Source organism: Alnus glutinosa, chromosome 13 (assembly GCF_958979055.1).
Source record: "Alnus glutinosa chromosome 13, dhAlnGlut1.1, whole genome shotgun sequence".
NCBI classification, from domain to species: Eukaryota; Viridiplantae; Streptophyta; class Magnoliopsida; order Fagales; family Betulaceae; genus Alnus; species Alnus glutinosa.
In genome coordinates, this window is record NC_084898.1 from 5,495,334 (window position 1) to 5,516,107 (window position 20,774).

Below are 20,774 nucleotides of genomic sequence, written 5' to 3' on the forward strand. Positions count from 1 at the left end.
ACGTTGCTTTTTATACCGATTTCACATTAGCTGACGTGATGCATTTTAAGTAAATTTTTTTTTTTTTTTATGTAACTGATATTAAAAACTACTTAAAACGCGTTACGTAGGTAAAATGAATATAATAAATAAATGTAAAAAATAGTATTACTAAAAAAATAAATGACCTGAAATGGATGTGAGAAATTAGTAGGCTCGGCAACCCATTACAGATTCAAAGCAACTCAAGCAACAAAAATTAAGGAAAACTTTACTTATAACTCTTGATCTTTTATCACTTTTGAACAAATGTACCTGAACTTTAAAACTTGTCAATTAAGGATATTCATCTTTCAATTTTTTTAAATTTCAATCGTTCGTTAGATTTTTCCATTAAATCATATCAAAATTTTCAAAATACCCATTTGTTTATTTTTTAAAAAAAAATTATAAAAATTTTCAAAGACTCAGACATGGGTATTTTTGCAAATTCCGTTAAATTATGAACAGCACCTAAATCCTAACAATTTTTTTTCTTTTTTCTTTTTCTAAAAAAATGAAGGGTATTTTGAGAGTTTTAACACGATTTAACGAAAAATTTGAACGAATTGTTGAAATTGAAAAAAATTGAAAGATTGATACCTTAAATTGACACTTTTTTAAAAAATTTGGGTATATTTTCTCAAAAGTAATGAAATATCAGGGGTTATAAGTAAAGTGCTCTCAAATATAAAATGTAGCCTAAGAAAAAGTTTAAGTATTTTTATAAAGAATAATGATTCAATGCCACCTAAATATACAACTTTTTACCACCTTGCCACATAGGCAAGGTGGTAAAAAGTTGTATATTTAGGTGGTAGTGAATGACTACTCTTTTATAAAATAAGAGTATTCTTGTATGAAAGTAAAGTTATTTTTCAGATATGCATAGATTAGATGCCTCACAGCAATATATTTTTCAGCAAAATTTGTTTGTGTTTTATTTCCTATTTTATACTTAATTCTATTTTATTTTATTTTTTCTAATAAAACAAATCCGTAACATTATCATAAAAGAAAGATATTGAGCCAAAAAAGAGTTCGTCTTTTCTTAATTTCAAACTCAAAGACAAAACTAATCCGGCCAAGGAATATGATTCTCTCCCAAAAGTGAAATGGAGAATATTTATTTTATAGTTTAAATTAAATTTTATTGTATTTAATGGTAAATAATATCATGCCATTTAACATTTTAAAATGTTGTGGCAACATATATGTCATGTAACAAAATATACAAATATAAATTTAATTCGAACCATAAAACAAAGTTTTAAATTTCACTTGAAAACGAGAGGATCCTCATCCTCTCATCTAGTCATTACAAGTGTGTTCGGGACAGGGATTCTCTCCATTTGAATCGGAGAGGATCCCGTTAATTTTATTTGAGGGGTAAAATTATTATTTTTTATTTTTATGGACAATTTTATCTTTCAAATAACACTAACCGGATGTAGTTCAAATGAACTAAACATGATCCAAATGCGTGTTTTTGGGTGTTTTTCTTGTTTTTAATTTAAAAATGTGTTTTGATGGGAGTGAAAGTTGTTTTTTTATTTCTAGAAGTATTTTGTATTTGAATTATTTGTTAATATTTTTATTTTAAATAAAAATAAAAAAATAAAAAAATAAAATAAAAGGGGCCCAAGCCATAATCAATTTATTTGTGTTTTTTTGCCGTGAAGTCCTCGACATACAACGTTGAAGATGGACATTGTGTTCTTTGTTGGTGGACCAGAGCACGTGGCAATAACCCAACGAATACGGAATACCAGTCCCCAATAAGAAATTGACAAAAACAATATATATATATATATATATATATATATATATTTTGGTCAAATACAAATACAAAAACAATATCATATATTAGTTAATATTTTTAAAAATGATACTTTTTTTTTTTTATTTGAAAAAATGTTTTAATGTAACATAAAAATAAAATAGTTTTAGATATTTTGTATTTCAAATATTGTTAATATTTTGTTTTTATTTTTAAAAAAAGTATTATCAAACAAAGACGATAAGCAGCCGAGCACAATAAAAACAAGAAGAATCATAGTAATTTGTTTACGTTTCTTTTTACCTTAATTAGGTTGTTTTATACTAATTTAAGAATATATTCTTTTTCAATCATAAAGTTTCTTAAATCATGTCTCTAATTTTATGAAAAGAGAATAAGTAATCACTAAAAAGTTACTGACGTTAAATTTACCGAATTGGGTGGCGCCAATTAAGGTGTAAGTAGCTCGAAAGTATCTCACATTACTAGGTGGGTAAATTATAAAAGTGTTTATGAATAATTTTTTATTATGTAAAATTAAACTTTATAAATAATTTTAAGAAGATTTAATTGCAACTTGGCTAGCTCTTTTAGATTAAATATTGACGGGCGTTTTTCAAGTCATTGTCTAATCAATAATATTTTGGTGAGATATAATTACCTATAGAGAAATGCTAGAGCATCTACTGTGATCTTTCTTGAGTCGTTCTGTGCTGACCTGACAATCTTTTTTTAATAATAATAATAAATAAATAAAGAAAAACTACAGTTTGAAACCAGTTATTTCTCTTTCCTCTTTTCTCTTTCTAAAAAAAAGGGTGTCGGTGTCGGGACAGAGAAACTCTAACATTTATTTTATTTATAACCCTTCTCATTACCCATGTCACATCACTTGGTAACTTTAAATGATTAAATTCATGGTGTAAACTCATAGCATAGCATGATACTAAGTAATAATCCCATTGGGCCATTAGGACATAGGTCAACAACCACCCAGATAGAATAATTGAAAACTGGTTTAGAATTCTCCATAAGAAAACAAGGCTTCTGATTTTATTTTATTTTTGCTTTTTTTTTTTTTTTAAATCTCATTTTGACTTGTGGAAATGCTTGCCTCCAGGAACTTCCAAATGCAATCTAGAAGCAGCAATTAAAAAGTAAACCAGAATATGAGACCAAGACCAAAAATTCAATTGGAAAACGTCAATTTGTTAATGCTTTTCAAAGGGTATTTTTTATTTTTTGTTTAAAAAGTGTTCTCACGTGAAATAAAAGATGAAAATAGTTTTGAATGTTTCGTATTTTTTTTTTTTTGTTAATATTTTTGCTTTGAAAAAAAAAAAAGAAAAAACCAAACAAAAGGGAAAAAGAAAAAGTGTTATCCAGCAAAGCCATGATCTCAGCAGCAATCTGACTAGCAAAAATCATTCAAGCCTATGGTTGATTGATTCAGATGGACAACTTAAAGACAAATGCAAATGTTCCACTTCACCCATGTGAGTGATCAGGGAAGGGCCTTGAAGTCAACCTTTTAACAGTCTAACTTGGCAAAGATTCGAGCAAATCTTTCTTCAATCACATCTCAATCAGTGGAAGGCAAGATTTAGCTTAGTGGAGAATTTTACCAGAGGGTATAGATTATGTCTTCTTCTTGTTCTTCTGTTCTTTTCTTTTCTTTTTCTTCTTGTTTCAAGTAACTTTAAAAGCTTCAGTGGGAAACACCATGACCCGATTCGTTCCATTCACATTCAACAATATAAACTATTAGCACTCAACATTAATGTCACTAATGGATCAATCCCAAATCAATAAAGAAATAAATATTCCACTTAACCAAGTCTTGTAACACAGTTGAGGCATATATCCAGCTGCAAAGGCTTTCTTATGTTGTTGGATTTTAGTTACAATCTCATGGGTACTTTAATAGGAAGATATTTAGGCACATACCTGAACCAGGACAGAAAAGTAGACCTTCAAAATTTAGATTCAGATACCCCCACTAAGGATTAAAAAGCAGATGCTAGACAATTGAATGAACATTCCACCTCTCTCACACACCATTCTTCATACAATCAATCCCATCATGATCTAAAGAGAGAATTTATAGTCACTTTTCCTGGTACAGAATAACCCCCTTTAACATTCCCTCCCAAATGAGGAACTGTTCAAGTTCCCAAACCTTTTCCTCTTTCTACTGATAGAGAAACCTCAATCTGAGTTGAAGCAAATCAAGGAATAAGACTTTTTTAGTCAGCAGGGTATTGGAAAGAATGATCAGACAAGTCATCATAGGCTCTATATTCATGGAAACAAATGGAGATGTTTTTTTTTTTTTTTTTTTTTTTTTTTTTCTGTTTAGTGTCCATTCCCTTCAAACTACTTTGGAAACAAACGACTTTCTTGTAAGTCTGAGATTTGATACCCCGTGAGTCCTGTATCAGGAATACAATTGGAATGCCTGTGAAAGTTGTTGGCAGCATATTGTTCTGATAATGCATGGTTTCCCCCAGAAAATCTTATTGCTCCTCCATTCATTGTTAGACCTATTATGTTGTGATTTTCTTTGGGTACATTTTTCCTAGTCTGATGAAGTGGTGCTTGGAGTCCAGCGCCAATGCTTCTTGAGGCTGGGATGATGCTTTGGTTTAGAGCAAAGCTTCCTAGTCTTTCTTCTTGCTGCATGGCAGAAAACCATCCGCGATTAGCACTTGAATTAATCATCACATTTGCATCTTCTGAATACACATCCCTTTTGTTTACATCAGTTCTTGGGTGAACATAATTGCATGAAGAAGTCTCAAGCCTGTAATTCTCTACACAGGGCTGTGGTAGGACAGTTGGTAATGTCAAATACATAGAAGAAGCCACCTGATTAGAGGAATTAGAAAAAGAATTTGGGTTAGCAGTTAATCCCAACCTTTCTCCTTTCGCCTTTTCAGCTGATGGCAAAAATCCAAGTCCTTTTGAGCAATTGTTAAATTCAGCAGTCCTTTTGCCTTTTACAGATCTCTCTGAAGACCCATCATTGCAGTTTTGAGCTCTTAAGCCTAAAACAACATTCTTCTGATGTTGCACTTGTACTGAGTGACCTGACTGAAAATTTTGAATGATAGATGGCACCAACCTAGTTTCTCCTTTTTCATTCGCTATTGATGCCATAGATCCAGTAGTTTTGCCATACTCAACTTGATCTTCAAGGGCCTGACAGTGATTCTTCGAACCAGCTGCCTCATTGCTATCAATACACCTATTCAGAGATCCATGATTGGAAGTTCGATCTCTCGTGCCGGACTTCAAATCTTTTTGAGGTTGTACAATGTCCTCCTCAAAGTTGTTTTGGTGTTGCATTTGGTTTTTCCCCCTTCCATACCTGCCTTTTCTACTTTCTGCTTTTGGAGCAGTATCATCTGCCACCATTTTTTGCATTTCCTCCCTCATCCATCTAAACAAGTTTTCTCTTGTACTTTTAAGATCCTCCAACAAGGACTCCATGAAGATTTTAACATCATCCAGTGCAGCAGCAGGATCATAAGCATTAGTATTATTCTTCTTTTTACCAAGTTCTCCATGAGAATCCCTCTCCATCACATTATTAACTAAATTGTCATTTCTTCTCCTTTCAACATGCATTTTTTTAGCTTTCCTAAATTTAACTTTTCCCCGGCCGGTGCCAGGAACATACTTGCCCTTCTGATGAACTCTATCAGTACCTATGGCCTCATCATTTTCATCAGAAGCAAAGCTGGAAACTAGTTTAAGCTTCTTGAGAACCGGCTGGCTACTTGAACTTGATTTGGACTCCTCGCTTGAAGAGTCAAACTCATTTTCTCTCCTCCTAATCTCCCACCGCTGCTGAAATTTCAGTTCATCATCCATATTAGAGCTTGGGAGCATCGTTAAAATCAAAGCTTTACAGGTTGGAACTATACAATCAGTGAAAGAAACAAATAGCTACTGCAGGATGGATTTAACCCCCTAAAAACTTCTTCAATTGGTTTCTTGAAGTATGAAAACTGTTGGATAAAAGTACTGCCACCAAAATTGGAGCTTAAACAAGTCACGATCCAATCAGTGATGTGTAGAACACCACCTCTCAACCAAAAAAGTTCATTGAATTGTGCCTGCAAGGATATCAATTTGGCTTCATCTTTCTTCCATCTTGCAAAGAAAGAACAATCAAAGATTGATCAGAATGATTGAAGGGGACAGAAACATAGCAGTCATCAAAACTTTCTCACCAAAAATTATATAAAATATAAATGAACCAGTGGGGGTAAGGACTTAGAGCAAGATAACACACTTCTTCTCCAAGTTTTGATCTTGGAGAAGAAAATTCAGATGGTTTTGCAAAACCTACTACAGGATAGAAAACCAATATAATCAGATTTTAGTTTTCTAGTTGTTCAAACCAGCAAAGAATCAGCAACCAGAAATTAACACATAGAAAATACAAGATGTAAATGCCAAAGCTCATTTGGTAAACAAGAACACCTACTCTTACAAGTTTTAAAATCCCAATTTTTATGCTCTGACCCACCATGCAAACAATGAAGAAAAAGAAATCCAAATTATGAATTTTCAAAAAGTCACTGCTTCTCAAACAGCAAAGTCTAAAAAGCAATAAAGGCCTAAGCATAAGAACAATATCAAAACTTCACACACAAAAAAAAAGAACATAAGAACCATAGGAAGGGCATCAAACAATTAGTTCAACTCAATAAGAATATTACAAAAAGAAACAAAACAGGCAGTAAGTTTTAAGTTGAAGAAATTTCAAATATTATCTACAAACTCAGAAACATGCATGATCAAAAGACGCATCAAACAATGGATAAAAGATAAAAACAATATTATAAAGAACACCAAATAAGCAAAAAAATCAAAAGGGGTTTTTATTTTGGAGATAGACATTTTCTAACCATTTATCAGCAGATGAAATTTGGTGCAAAGCAAGAAACTCCCATCCTCATGAGCTATGATCAAAACCTCCATGTTTCACTGCAGCATTTTTTTAATTTTTTCCCTATGAACTTATTTCTCAAGCTAGCTCTCTCCAAAAGGTAAAAAAAAAAAAAGAAGACCCAATGCATATTTTGCTGTCTGTATAAATGTTTTTTCTATTTGTACACAATGAGTTGCTGCATTTGGTGAGTCAGTGAGTTGGGTGGAGAGTGGCAGGAGAGAGTTATGGGATTTCTCACTTTCCAATGAGTTGGTCTGGTGGATGATTGCTAAGCTCATCATTAATGGATTTTTTTAATTATTGTTTGGAGAAAAATATTTATGATTTTTCCATCAAATTCACAACCCCAACGCTTCTTATCTGTTTCCACCAACCCAATCTTTTCAAGTTGGGAAACAAAAGTTTGCCTTGCCTTGTTTCCAGTTTCTCTTTTAAAGATGAATGATTTATTAAGTAGATTGAATATCGTGAGCATTCATTCTTTTTCTATTTTAAACAATATGATTGTTCATATTACATCCACTATTTAACAGCCACATATTATTACTTAGTTAAGATACATTTGGGAGACTTTGTGTTATGAAAAAAAAAAACCCTTTGATTCCCAAGTTCGGATTAGGAACGTCTACAATTTCAAGGAAATTTTAAATTCTCAAATTATGTAAATTCAAGCCATTTTTTACATCAAACGACGTAAAAAATGCTACATGTTAAAGATATAACATATTATCGAGGTAATAAAAAAAAATCATTTCAAAATGCTTTTTCTTCACTTTTAAGTAGACGTTTCTTATTTACTAAACCAAAAAACAGTTCATAAAGTATAAGAATCTGATAAAAATATACCCAATTCTCATTGTTAACATGTCACATTTTTAATATGTAGCATCTTTCATGCCGTTTGATGTATGAAACGACTTAAATAGGCTAAATTCACATAATTTGAGAATCTATAATTTTAAAGAAATATGCAATGGTCCAATAGATATAAGGATGTTCTTTTAATTGAGGTTTAATTTTTATTAATTAAAAAATCAAAATTAATTTTTTATTTTTGGCAGAAAATATCCCTACATAAGTTTTTATTTTTTATTTTTTCTTGATAATTCATTAAAAACTGGTGAGCAAAATACAAGAAGTGGATAGTTTCTTTTTCCTAATAAGCAAACTAAAAAAACAAAAAGAAAAAAGCAAACAGAAGAGTTTTACGACAATAAACCACAAAAGGGTCTCTTCATTTTTTTGTCACTAAATTGGAATACATCCATTATCACTTGTTTACAGGTGGTGTCTTTCCATAGATGGCTGTATTCAACATAAAGTGTAATGCGTTATTTTACATTAATGCCTAGTGCAAGGAAGGTAAGAAAAGAAAAAAGAAAATTATTTTTTGCCATGATTTTGCATCTCAAAAGTGCGTTTGAAGAGAAAAAAAAAAAAATACGTGTTAGAACAGTTTCTGAATTGGCGACACAAGCTTTAGAAACTGTTGATAATCTCTTTTTGCAAAATCAAAGAAGCAATAAGAGTACTCGCTGGGGGGTGCCAGCCGTTCCCACTTTGATGCTTAAGTCAATTTGTCTGGTATAATAACAATAGTGCTTCAATAATGATTATTCCATCCATCTAATACCTGGAAGTTGGCCTATATTTATACTGAAGGGTTGAAACGGTTAACCCTTTGAAATGAGGGAGAACATCTCTTTGATTGTGGTCTCTGGAACGTGGGTTACTACACGTCCCGGACTGCAAGTCTTCTGATAATTCGGAACATGTACACCCATGATTGGACTAGTGGCATCTTTGTGGATCGTGGCCAAGTATCTCGGATTGTCGCGGCTTCTCGTTCTTTGACAGGAAGTGGGCTGAGTCTTGCATTGGACTCGACCGACGGGCCTTTTTTTTGAATTAGGGGTGGGCCTTAGTTGGACTTTCAGGCCCACTTCCCTTTTGATAAGGGCTTTCTGAATTCCAAGCTTGTGGAACCAAGTTCATTTAGGCCGGACAGACTGGTTGGGCCCAAACTTCTATAGTGGGCCCGTTTAGGCTTTGGGAATGATAATTCTCTAACAAAACGTAACAAGAAAGGATGTGCATTTTTTAAAACGTACTCTTTTCTAATTTTATTAATCGCTTTTAAAACTCATGCTTTTTGAAATCATTATTTATTATTAGTTTTTTCATTTTTCAAACCACCCATTTAGAAACTGCTAAAACTAAACATAAACTTAAACTTGATGCGGCCACTTGAAACTTAAAAACTTGTTATTCCAACACGTCTCTTGGTCCTCTTATCCTCGTACTTTTCAAAATTACTATTAGATAGATGGAGTCCCTGTGTGGGATTTATATGGACCCCACAAATCCAATAATGATTTTGAAAAGTGGGAAGACTATACATCCGCCCCTTGATCCTTCTTCTGTCCTCCTACTTTTTAAAATCGCTAGTGGATATGTGGAGTCACTGTGTGAGATTCACATGGACCCCACAAATTCAATAGTAATTTTGAAGAGTGGAAGAATAGGAGATATAATATATTGCCACACATGACACAACCATCGACTCTTTTTTTTTTTATTAAACAAAAAATACAAAATCATGCAAATGGGTTGAGATTTGCTTTATAAATATATATATATATATATATATATATATATATATATATATATATATTTAAAAAGTCATAATTGTGTCAACAAGTCTTTAGGCGGCAAAATATCATTTATCAAATAGGAGAAGGACCACGGGAAGAAAGGAATCATTTCTCTACCAAGTAATATTGTTTTTCTTTTCCCAAAATCATCCTGGTGACTAAATGATGGCCATAAATAGTCAGCAAGGCATATTCATTAAAAAAAAAGAAAGAAAAAGAAAATAGTCAGCAATGCACTTGAGAAGAAAATAAATAAAGTAGGAGCATAGGAGTAATTAATTAATGTTAGTCTTGTACTCGCACAAACTCAGAAGGGATTACATTTTAAATTCCATTACTCATACCCTTTCCAAGTTGAATTCTTGGTTGCCATAGAACCCCACTAGCTTCATGCCCTAATTTTATATGACAGATGATCTTGCTTTGCCCTTTCTTTAACACCAAACTCATACTATAAAAAATTTGGGGGACCAGAAGAATTATCTGTCAACTGTAATGAGACCAACACACAAATTATACTTCTCATCCAGTTCTGTCTTATCCTGCATAATCGCCACACCTGATCAACAGTCTTAACTGCTGCATTATCAAATGAAAAGAAATTTTGATGCCGAGGAACCCCTTCAAGGTAGGGCCCCTTTGAGACCCATCCCTGTTGGGTAAACCCTGAATATACAACACTGCTCATAAGAACCGTGTATCAGGTAATTGAAGCAGTACCATTTTGATCTTAACGCTGAACTTCAAGAAACAGGCTGATTTGCTGAATTAAATGTATAATTTAAACGTTCTAAAGTATGTGATCAGAATAATTATTTTACATGGTGATACAGTGCTTGGTACATACACGTTGCTTACAAAATTTTACCTTCAACTCCTCATTGGGGCCAGATTTGTCAAGTTCCTTGGTGCTCAAGAATCTCGAACATCCAGCCGCCTGCCGAGAATAAGAGTTAACAAGATCTCCATCCAAGAATGATTCTCAATTATTGGAAAAATATGAAAAACTAAGATCTATGGTTAAAGTCAATCATTCATGAACCATCTCTGTGCTATTAGACAGTAGCTACTCACATTACATCTGAACTAAGCAATCAATATTACATGGCTAAATTTACAGCAATCACGTCAAATAAATTCTGTAAGAGCGCCACCTCCGTCAACCAACTTTGAGTACAAAGAAAAAGAGAACAAATAAGGGTTATGGGTTTCTGTCCCAAGCCTCAGAGAACAAACTATCAAAATAACCTACTGAGCCAGGTAACATGACAGTATCACTCAAATTAGTGAAGAATTGTACTACTGCAGTTGACTTTGCTGCTTCCGTTAAAATTCGTGTCATCGTGTCCGCTAGAGATTCTATTATCTCGTGTTAGAGATGCCAAAAAGACGAAATTAGATTTAGAGAAAGAAGCAAGACATATTGATAAATGGTGCGCTACCTTAACTATACAAACCTTCAATCAGGCCCATAAGTTTTTCCACAAATTTGTGCAACAGAAATTTATTTGTATGATGAACTCTGGTTCTCATATAGCGGGTTAATTTTTCTCAGTTTTTCCTATTCCTTACTCTTTTTTGCTTTCTGTTGTACATTTATTTCCTGACTAAGCCCCGCACTATATATTCAACAATCCAAACTCATCCAGCTTACACACCCAAGAGACCTAAACAGTCGCATCACCAGGATGCAGTCATATTCAGAAATCATAAGATCCATTGAATAAATTCATGAACTTTACATAACAAAGAAAGTTAATTACTTCTCTAAATATTCAACATCACTTCAGAAAGTAACTCAAGATCAATGTATCATGTGGAAATATTCTTACCGCTCACTTTTCAAGCACGGAGCACCAATCAACAGCCTTCAATTATAGGGTACATAAAGTGTCCATCAAACCAATACCAACATGGTCCTCCACTGTCTTGAATTCTTTGAAGGAATTGAAGGAGATCTGCTACTTAGTTCTTATACATGCAATCAGCCAAATCATCTGCAAAGCCTTTTCTCTTAGAACACCTCCATACGGCTTTTAACTACATCAATGACTCTCTGGTAACCTGCAGAAGCACAGGCAAGAAAAAAACACAATTATCTAATCATGACCAATAAACTACCTCTCTAAACCTTTTCACGCTACATCAAATGGTAAAGGAGACACGTATACTCTAATTTTAGTATTATTATTGTCAAGCGTAGATACACTTCTCTGTTATTGCCTAAGTCTCTGTTGCGAGATATTTATGTAATGAATTAATACCTGTGAGGCTTCTCATCAGATAAGCCAATTTTAGCTAATGAGTCAAAGGCCTGAACTAATCAAATAATTAGACTCCAACATCAATGGAAATATCATCAAACAATGATAAACCAGTAAGTTCACAGTATATTCTAGTGAATTACTAGAAGTCATAGCTAATTAAATTACCTCCATGGGAATTCACTAGTGTCTATCCCAGCTTGGTGGAGCTCATCAACGTACTGCAATGCTTCACGGCACTCTTCCCGGTCATCAAAAAATTCCTTTGTCTCACCTTCTATCTGATGTGTTTCATGGCCTTTGCCAGCAACCACCTGCAGCATAAAAGAAGCAGTATATTAAACTTTTTATTTATTTATTTTCGTCTAAAAAGAAAAAGAGCTTAGCAGCAAATTGTGAGAGAACTGGAGAGCATCATTAGGGCATCTACAGATTACTAGTCTCTCAAACACACGAGGAGCAAGGATACAGATCTTTTCTTTACATCTATTTTTAAACTACAGGGGTAATTTGAAAGTCACAAGGAATAAGGAAAATATTTAAACTAAAAAAATAATTACAGTACCGTTTCATTATTTACAGTTTGAAGTTGAATTATTTCTCCTTTTTTTTTTCCCACAATCTAAATTTTTGCTCCTCCCCTCGCCCCTCGCCCCCCCGCCCCCCGATTTCTATTTCTTATTTTCTTTGCATAAATTTTAGAATATAAAAAGAAATAAAATGGAGCTTCAAGAACTTACAACCAAATCACCCTCCTCGCCCATGGCAACAGCACAACGTACAGCCACCCGTCTAATATCATGCAGGAAAAGCCTATGACCATTTGGAAGAGGTGGGTAGTAATCATTCTCACCATGTTTCAGGTAATCCTGCATTGTCCATCCTACGCCAGCCAGCATATCATCCAAAACATCCACTGATGAAGATGAAACATCCAGGCATTAGCATAACGCTTCCAGGAATTTAATCCTACAACTTAAAATTTCTTTGCATTTTGTTTCCAGTGGTAGACAAGAAGAAACGCACGTGCGCGCACACACACAGAGAACAGTCACGACGAAGGATGACCACACACACAATGCCACAGCTAATCCTTTCTCAAATATGTAACAGTTCTCAATGAGGAAAACTAGAAACCTGCTACATCTTTTAGAAAATATTAGCATCTTGAAAAGACCAGTAAAAAAAAAAATCTTGTTCTAGGCTAGTGTTGGCATACATTCCTTGAAAGTATTCACTGTACATACATGGATCTTCATTCTTTGGATTATCAGATGTTAGAATCGTCACATCACTTTTATCTGTTGCAATCTTTGTCATCATGGGTCTTTTCCCCCTGTCGCCCTCGCCAACACAACCAAAAACTTCACAGAAAGTATGAGTGTTAATCAGAAAAGGCAAGATCATTCTGTTGTATACAATGTTATTAATTGCAGCTGTAACTTTAAACAATATCAAAAACTATTGGTGCTAGACTAGACACTTAAGATGCTTCTAAGCATTTTAGTACTCAAAAAAAAAAAATTGATCAGGCAGTTTGCATGACAACTGCAACAAGAGGAAGCACCTTCCTATCTTGTGAACTTTAATGCTAATACCACAGTCAACCTAGGTAACACCGCTTCCTTTAGAAATAGTCAAAGACTGCAGAAGGCAGACAGCCTAGTTACCTCTTGCTACAACACAATTAGCAATCACTTCTGTAGGCTTTTGTTGTGTGTCTATGTGCCTGTGTTTGGGTGTCTGTGTATGTACATGTGTGCACAGAATAAGAATAAAAATTAAGTACAAGCATACCAGTGATAATCCTCCTTGGTCCAAGCTCTCTTACAGAATCAAGTAGTCTAGACAGGGCATCAGGAGTATGAGCATAGTCCACAATCACTCCGAATGCCTGTTCCTCATCAATCAACTCACACCGTCCTGGAACTGCATCAACCTCTTCAATCCCTCTAACAATGTCCTCCAATGGAGCCCCAACCGCAATCCCAACTGCCACGGCTGCAAGAATATTATAAATATTATGCCTTCCAAGTAACCCGGATGAAATCTCCAGAATGCCATGAGGCGTATTAACCAAAACCTGTGTCTCGAACAGAGAGAGCTCAAACTTCAGCGGGTGAACATCCGCATTCTTATTCTCCATTGCAAAGGTCACAACAGGCACATCTGGGTTTCCTTGTGCTATAAAGAAAGGTGCATTTGGATCGTCAATGTTGACAACTTTCCTGTTTCTTTCGGGGTCCACCATCCTTGAAAATAGTTTAGCTTTGGCATCCCTATACTCCTCCTCAGTCCCATGAAAATCCAAATGGTCCCTCGTCAAATTTGTGAAAACTGCAATATCAAAATCAACTTCATCACACCTCCCTAAGGCTAGTCCATGAGAAGAAGCCTCCATGACAACCGCTTCAGTCCCGTTATGAAGCATCTTTGCCATCAAATTCTGAACCAAAACAGCATCTGGGGTCGTGTTAGGCGACTCCAACTTGTTATCCCCATGGATATAATAAGCAACCGTGCTCAACATCCCAGTTCTCAATCCCATCGATTCATACATGCCTTTTATCAAATATGAAGTGGTCGTCTTCCCATTCGTCCCCGTTATCCCAATCACCGCCATATTCTTAGACGGGAACCTATAGAAAGATGCGGCCAATGCCGGAAGAACCGCATTGGTGTCTTCCACAATCACCAATGCCTTACACCCCAAGGTCTCCTCTATATCAACCTCCTTGCTCGCCACCACCGCCACTGCCCCTCTCTTATCAGCCTCAGTCAAATACAAATGCCCATCAGTCTTCCTCCCAACACAACAGATAAACAAGTCTCCTGCGCAGACCAGCCTCGAATCATGTTGAATTCCCGTAATCTCTATCTCTAAATCACCATAAACCGAAACGGGCACCACCTTACTCTCATCCAAAAGCTCAGCTAAACTCATCTTAAATTTGGGTTCGACAATCCTAGTCTTAGCTTTCCCATAACTATCAAAATCCAAATCAAACGAGGAATTTAAAGACGACCCACGATTTCCATTACCGAATTCAGTAACCTCGTCGCTGAACTTCGCCGACCCACCTTCGTCCGAGTCCTCCGAAACCACTCGAAGCCCCTGAAGCTCGTCGATTTCCTCCAAATCCACGACCTCCTCGGGCTCCAACTCTTCGATTCCCTCACCCTGCTCGTTCTCTTCCTTCTTGGGGTTCGGCTTCAGAAGCCCCTTCTTCACGAACTCCTTGCGCTGCAAGGCAATGGCCTTGTCAATATCGCCGAACAAATCGTCCCCGGAGTCGTCCTGATCGGGATTTTCCGCTGGGTCTTCCACATCAGCAATGGCGGAGAGGTACGTGGACTGGTTCTTCTCAAAGTCATCCTCTTGGATCTTCCGGGCTCGCTCGGCTTGGCGATGGATTTGCTGGAATCTAGACACTCCGTGCCCGGAATCCTCGTCGGCTTCGGGTGGGTCGTCGTCTGACGGCTCAGGGTAGAACTTTTTGTCGCGTCCGACAGCGGTGGGGGCTCGAAGAGTGAGAAATGGGGAGGAAGATAGAGAAAGATGGTCGGGTTTGGATGGGACAACTTGGGGTTTTGGAGAGAAGATGTGGGGTGGTGGAGGAGGTGCAGAGAGCAAGTGTGGGATAGAGAGGAAAGTGAAGGCCATGGGAGAGTGTGTGGGAGACACTCAAGGTTTTAGAGTTGCCGGTGATAGGGGGATAGGGGTTTTGTTCTTCGTCTATCTACTACAGTTTAACGGCAAGTGTCAACCGTCAACTCTCTTCTTCTTTTTTCTTTTTTCTTTTTTCTTTTTTTTTTAAAAAAAAAATTATAAAATTTGAAATTTGAAAAAAAAAAAAAATGTTTGGACGTTGGATTGGCACTTAGGTCAATGTTTTTTTTTCGGATTTTGGGAGGTTTTATCTCAATACGTTATAAAATAATTATAGGTATAGATAACCGATACACATCCGTCTCTTGTAGGGTTGGCAATTTTTGACACGACCCGTGAACCCGGCACGAACACGACACGAACAAATCGGGTTTGGGTTTGTTATAATCGGGTTCGGGTCATAATCGGGTTGACCCGATTATAATCGTGTTTGGCGGGTCAACCCGCCAACACGATTATAACCCGATTACGTGGGTTGACCCGGCAACACGATTATAACCCGATTAAAAAAAAAAAAATTGAAGGTAAAAACTAAAATTGAAGATTGAAACATGTGAAAACAGTGAAATTGATGCCGTGTCGGGTTGGGTCGTGTCGGGTAAACAGGTGACACGTTTATTAGTCGTGTTTGTCGGATTGTGTTCGGGTTACCCGATTATTAATCGGGTCGTGTTCGGGTCGCGTGTCACAACCCGATTAATTATCGGGTCGGGTTCGTGTCAGCCCCGTTTATGTAATCGGGTCAGTCGGGTTGACACGAACCCAACCCGTGAACCCGAATTGCCAACCCTAGTCTCTTGTCCTTCTTTTATTCGTTTCTTTTGTAAATCCATTATTGAAGTTGTGTGCATTTTGTTGTTGGTCTCGAGCCTAGTGTGGACTTAACTACGTGTGCATCTTTTTTTAGCTTTATTAGCATTCGGGCCTTAGAAGTCTGTTGGTATATAATATGGTCATCTTTGTGTTTGTAATCTCTATCTCTTCAACTGCAAACCGCATAGATGTGTGTATATATATATATTTTATGATTTTGAAAATGTATATATGAGCGGGATGTGTATCACTCAAAACTAAAATATTAACAAATAGTTCAAAACACAAAATACTGAAAATTATTTTTATTTTTATTTCACATAAGAACATGTTTTTAAACAACAAATAAAAAACATACCCTCTAAAAACATTAACAAACAAAACAATTTGCTTACTTCATAGCATATAAAGGCATGAATTTACGCATTTTCAACTAATTGAGGTGATCATCTTCATACATTGAACGACACTACCTTTTATATGAAGTGATCAATACAATTCTACTTTGAATTTTGTAGAGTCCCCACAAATTAAATATCAATATTTACAAAATTTAAATTAACCCATTACTCTTGCCTTGTAACCTTTTATATATATATATGGAAAAATTACAGTTTAGCCCCCCAAATTACCACTCGTTTTGCATTTAGCCCCACAAACTGTCAACACTCCGACTCTGGCCTCCCAGACTACTAAAACCTTTAAAAAAATGTCTCATTTGATGAAATATTCCAGTATTATCCCTGTTACGTGTCATTTTTTAATTAAAAAATATTTTTTAAAACTAAAAAAAAAAAAACTAAACTAAAAAAAAAAAAACTTAATTTTTTTTTTTCAAAAAAAAAGAAAGGAAAATGGGGTGGCCTGTGAGCCACCCCAGTGGTCGGGGGGTGGTGCACCCTAGGGCCGGAGGTGGCCGCGCCGCTACCCCCAGTTGCGGGGAGTGGAAAAGCCACCCCATATGGATTTCGGGGTGGCTTTTCAGGCCACCCCAAATGGATTTAGGGGTGGCCCGAAAGCCACCCTTATGGCTCAAGGGGTGGCGCGCGGCCACCCTCGGCCCCAAGGGTGGCCGCGCGCCACCCCCCGAGCCTTAGGGGTGGCTTACGGGCCACCCCGAAATCCATTTGGGGTGGCTTTTGAAAGCCACCCTTAGGGCTCGAGGGGTGGCTCAGCAGCCACCCCCAAACCCCATATTTTTTATTTAAAAAAAAAATTAGTTTTTTTGTTTATTTTTTAATTGCAAAATGACACGTGACAAGGGTAATATAGAGATATTTTGCCAAATGGGGCATTTTTCAAAGGTTTTGGTAGTTTGGTAGGCCAAAGTCGGAGTATTGGTAGTTTGTGGGGCTAAACGCAAAACGGGTAGTAATTTGGAGGGCTAAAATAATATTTTTATATTATATATATAATATTATTATGTTTCCTCGAACGTTCGAATAGTTCTCTCGAACGTTCGTAGAAACACTAGTGCGAACATTCGAATAACCTTCCCCGAACGTTCGATGGTTGTTCTAGCCCTTATCCTTATCCTCTCTGGAACGTTCGATGCTCTTGGATGAACTATTGACGTGTCATTTCCATGAATGTTCAAAGTACGTCATGAACGTTCGAATGTGTTTGAAGGATAAAATCCTACTCGCCCAATCTTATTCACTTCTTTTCCCCTATAAAATACAGTCTCTCCATTGCGTTCTTCATGCACCATTCCTTCCCATGCACCCTACCCACCCCATATATTGTGTGTGTGTGTGTGTGTGTGTGTGTGTGTGAGAGAGAGAGAGAGAGAGAGAGAGAGAGAGAGAGAGAGAATGAGAGAATGATAAATTTTGAGGTTACTTCATCTCATTGAGGTAAGCCTTGTTCCTAAGCTCGTTTTCATGATTACTATTACCATTTCTTTATAATTGTCAATTTTTTTCAAGTTCTTAGCATGCCACTATAGGTTTAGAAAGTTGTCCATTTTAAAATTATTTTGATTTCATGACCTATCATGTTGATATGTTTTTTATTAGGGTGTTTAAAATCATAGTTAAGGTTTTATACGTTTTGGTTAGAAGATCTAAGTCTTTCGTGCATTCTGGTACTATTCGAACGTTCTATGACCCTTGGACGAATGTTCGATACCCGTGGATCAAACGAGATCCTAAAGGCCAAACATTCGAAGGTGCCGAGAATCACTGATTTAGAGTTTTAATAATAGTTTAAGGCGTTACGTGTTTAAGTAAGAATTTGAATGGTTATTTATAATGTTAGGACATATTTCGCAGTAGTGAGAATTCAATATGTTCGAGCTTGTGGATGAGCGGACAGGGCAAGTAAATATTTACAAAATTGGTCTCACCTTAACATGCGATATGTCAGCAGACTGAACATATTTTATTTCCCTTAATGATATGTCATAAGCCTACTAAATTTATATAATATCCTTATAACTGTTTCAAGATGAGTATTACCTATTTTTGAATAAATGAACTATATTACTTGTATCGTATGATATGGTACACCGATAGGTGCGGTAGAATGGCCATAAGCCTACTATATGGGCTTAATGGGTTACTTTTATGTTATATTGAGCCTTGGATCTAATGGTTATTTTTGTGACCAGCGAACCATGCTTGAATGAAAGTCACGGTTACGCCTTTACTAATAGCACGGGCCAACTAAGGTCAGACTCAGTCGAACTACTAGTATATGACGGTATGCATACATATATGGGGCAACGATGTTATATTACAGGTTCCTTGGGACAACACCAACCCTGTCGATAAAGGATTAATATATTAGATAGACCATAAGGAAGACAACTATGACTAATTTATATATAACATATTTTCCCCACATTAAAATACTAGGGTTTGTCACAAGAATTATGCTCTACCCAACTTTTAAAACTAAACTACCTTTTATTATGCATAATAACAAAGGCAATACACCTCAATTTGTGAAAAACCTATGTTTATGATTTCAAAATTATCTATGTCACTTAAAGCTTATTACATAACCAGTTTCTTAATGATTTATTTACTAAGTCATAGACGTCCGTTGTTATTTTCCTTTCCTCGTTAAACACCTCGGTGTTTACGGTTTAACATATCACTAGCATTTAAGAATAGAAAATTATTTAGGATGAAGACGTCAAGAGAATGGTTCATAATAGCAGGTTTGGTTATTAAAGTTTGTTCTAAAAATAATAATGGAAAACTCTGAGTTTGTAATCAATTATATGTTTGTGAATGATTTAAATAAATAACCTCATATCATGATTTAAATAAATAATCTCATATCTGCATTATTTTACCTTGGTAAGTTGTTATGGGTAATTCCACTAGACAATTACCAGTTAGTTGATTTGGAGAAACAGTTAGTAACTTTCCAAGTGAAGTAAATATAATTACATAATTTTGGGGGTGTTATAAATTTATTGGATCCACTAGTTTTGGTTGAACCAAATTGGATCCATTGGTTTTAGTTACCAAATTGTTCTCTACTTGTATTTTGGATTTTTAATGATGATGTTTATATATTGTACCAAAATTTATCCATCCTAAGTTTTGGGACACTTTAAGTTGTCCATGAAAAAAAATACCATCCAATTTATAATAAAGGCAAACATTATCATAAATCTCAAAAATTATAATTAAATCCTCAAATAATTTTAAAATATCATAATTAGACCTTTTTGTCAGCTAAATAAAAAGAAATCACTGACAAGATAAGAATATGATGAAATAGAGATTATCCATTTCACAGTACATATTTTATTTTGTTAATGTACATGGAATTGTATTATTTAAACAATAAATAAATGACATGCCAACATATTCATCATGTAACAATATATAAACTATTGGATATATAAAATCTAATATAAACTATGAAATAAATCATCTCTAGTTCACTTAAAATAAAAAGGATCTTAATTCAATTTTAATCGGCATGATATATGTCACATAGATAACTATTTACACGACATAGCCACATCAACTAAAAAGTTCATAAATTTTATTGTTTTGACGTGGCAATGCCACATTGATGTCATCCCAAGCCACAATACTAAAAATAAATAATTGAATAAATTTCATATCACTACTATTTTCATGTGAGGTAAGTAAACATTGATTTAAGTGGATTACCATTAACGATTAATCACATTAACCACTAGAGAAATTAACTTAGCATGTCATTATTTTTTTCCCAATCAAACTAACATTAAAGCATTTGATTATAAGTTTTGGGTTATTGTTTCTCTCTAGGTTCGGGAGAGAAGCTCTCCCCCAACTCATGGTAGAGATCTTGCTATTTCTTGTGAGGCCTCACTCCGCCACCGATGTGTCTTTTATGGGAGGAGGGATGAATTTTCTTCCCTCCCTCCTCCCTTGTTCCCTAGCTTGTTCTTCTTCTTCCCCTTGTGGTTAACAAACATGGCCTAAATTTTTCCAATGTTAACAATCATTGATTTCTAAAAACTTTTGGAACCGTGATTAAACTTATTTTATTAGCTATATTAAAATAAAATTATATTATTTAGCAATTATGATTTATGAGGTATTGAGTTTAGTTCATCTTAAATGTGAGATTTATGGAAATTTGTGAGACTACAAAATTA

At 35.3% G+C, this 20,774-nt stretch overlaps 2 protein-coding genes across 3 annotated transcripts; both read right to left on the minus strand.

The window, feature by feature from the left end:
• Nucleotides 1-3,638: 3,638 nt before the first annotated feature.
• LOC133854715 (uncharacterized) lies at nt 3,639-6,971 on the minus strand. The gene is made up of 2 exons (XM_062290970.1): nt 6,718-6,971; nt 3,639-5,956 (listed from the first exon to the last, which is right to left on the minus strand). The coding sequence occupies exon 2, from the start codon at nt 5,690-5,692 to the stop codon at nt 4,175-4,177; it is 1,518 nt and encodes a 505-aa protein (XP_062146954.1). The 5' UTR covers nt 5,693-5,956; nt 6,718-6,971; the 3' UTR covers nt 3,639-4,174.
• Nucleotides 6,972-10,157: 3,186 nt separating this feature from the next.
• LOC133854355 (UDP-N-acetylmuramoyl-L-alanyl-D-glutamate--2,6-diaminopimelate ligase MurE homolog, chloroplastic) lies at nt 10,158-15,428 on the minus strand. Of its 2 annotated transcripts, none has more exons than XM_062290515.1 (6): nt 13,477-15,428; nt 12,927-13,043; nt 12,533-12,595; nt 11,848-11,993; nt 11,248-11,479; nt 10,158-10,352 (listed from the first exon to the last, which is right to left on the minus strand). In XM_062290515.1, exons 1-4 carry the CDS (start codon nt 15,341-15,343, stop codon nt 11,971-11,973), a joined length of 2,070 nt encoding a protein of 689 aa, XP_062146499.1. In that variant the 5' UTR covers nt 15,344-15,428; the 3' UTR covers nt 10,158-10,352; nt 11,248-11,479; nt 11,848-11,970. The 2 variants fall into 2 exon arrangements, with proteins under 2 accessions (XP_062146499.1, XP_062146498.1); XM_062290514.1 differs by having other exon boundaries at nt 12,420-12,595; nt 13,477-15,425.
• Between the last annotated feature and the right edge of the window lie 5,346 nt (nt 15,429-20,774).

Excerpts from the sequence above, each read along its gene's own strand:
- LOC133854715 (XM_062290970.1), bottom strand. The coding sequence starts at position 5,692 with ATGCTCCCAAGCTCTAATATGGATGATGAACTGAAATTTCAGCAGCGG.
- LOC133854355 (XM_062290514.1), bottom strand. The coding sequence starts at position 15,343 with ATGGCCTTCACTTTCCTCTCTATCCCACACTTGCTCTCTGCACCTCCT. Across the intron at positions 12,596-12,926 it reads TCCAAAGAATGAAGATCCAT|TGGATGTTTTGGATGATATG; the intron begins GTATGTACAGTG and ends CATCTTCATCAG. Across the intron at positions 11,994-12,419 it reads GCGAGGAGGGTGATTTGGTT|GTGGTTGCTGGCAAAGGCCA; the intron begins GTAAGTTCTTGA and ends TTTATGCTGCAG.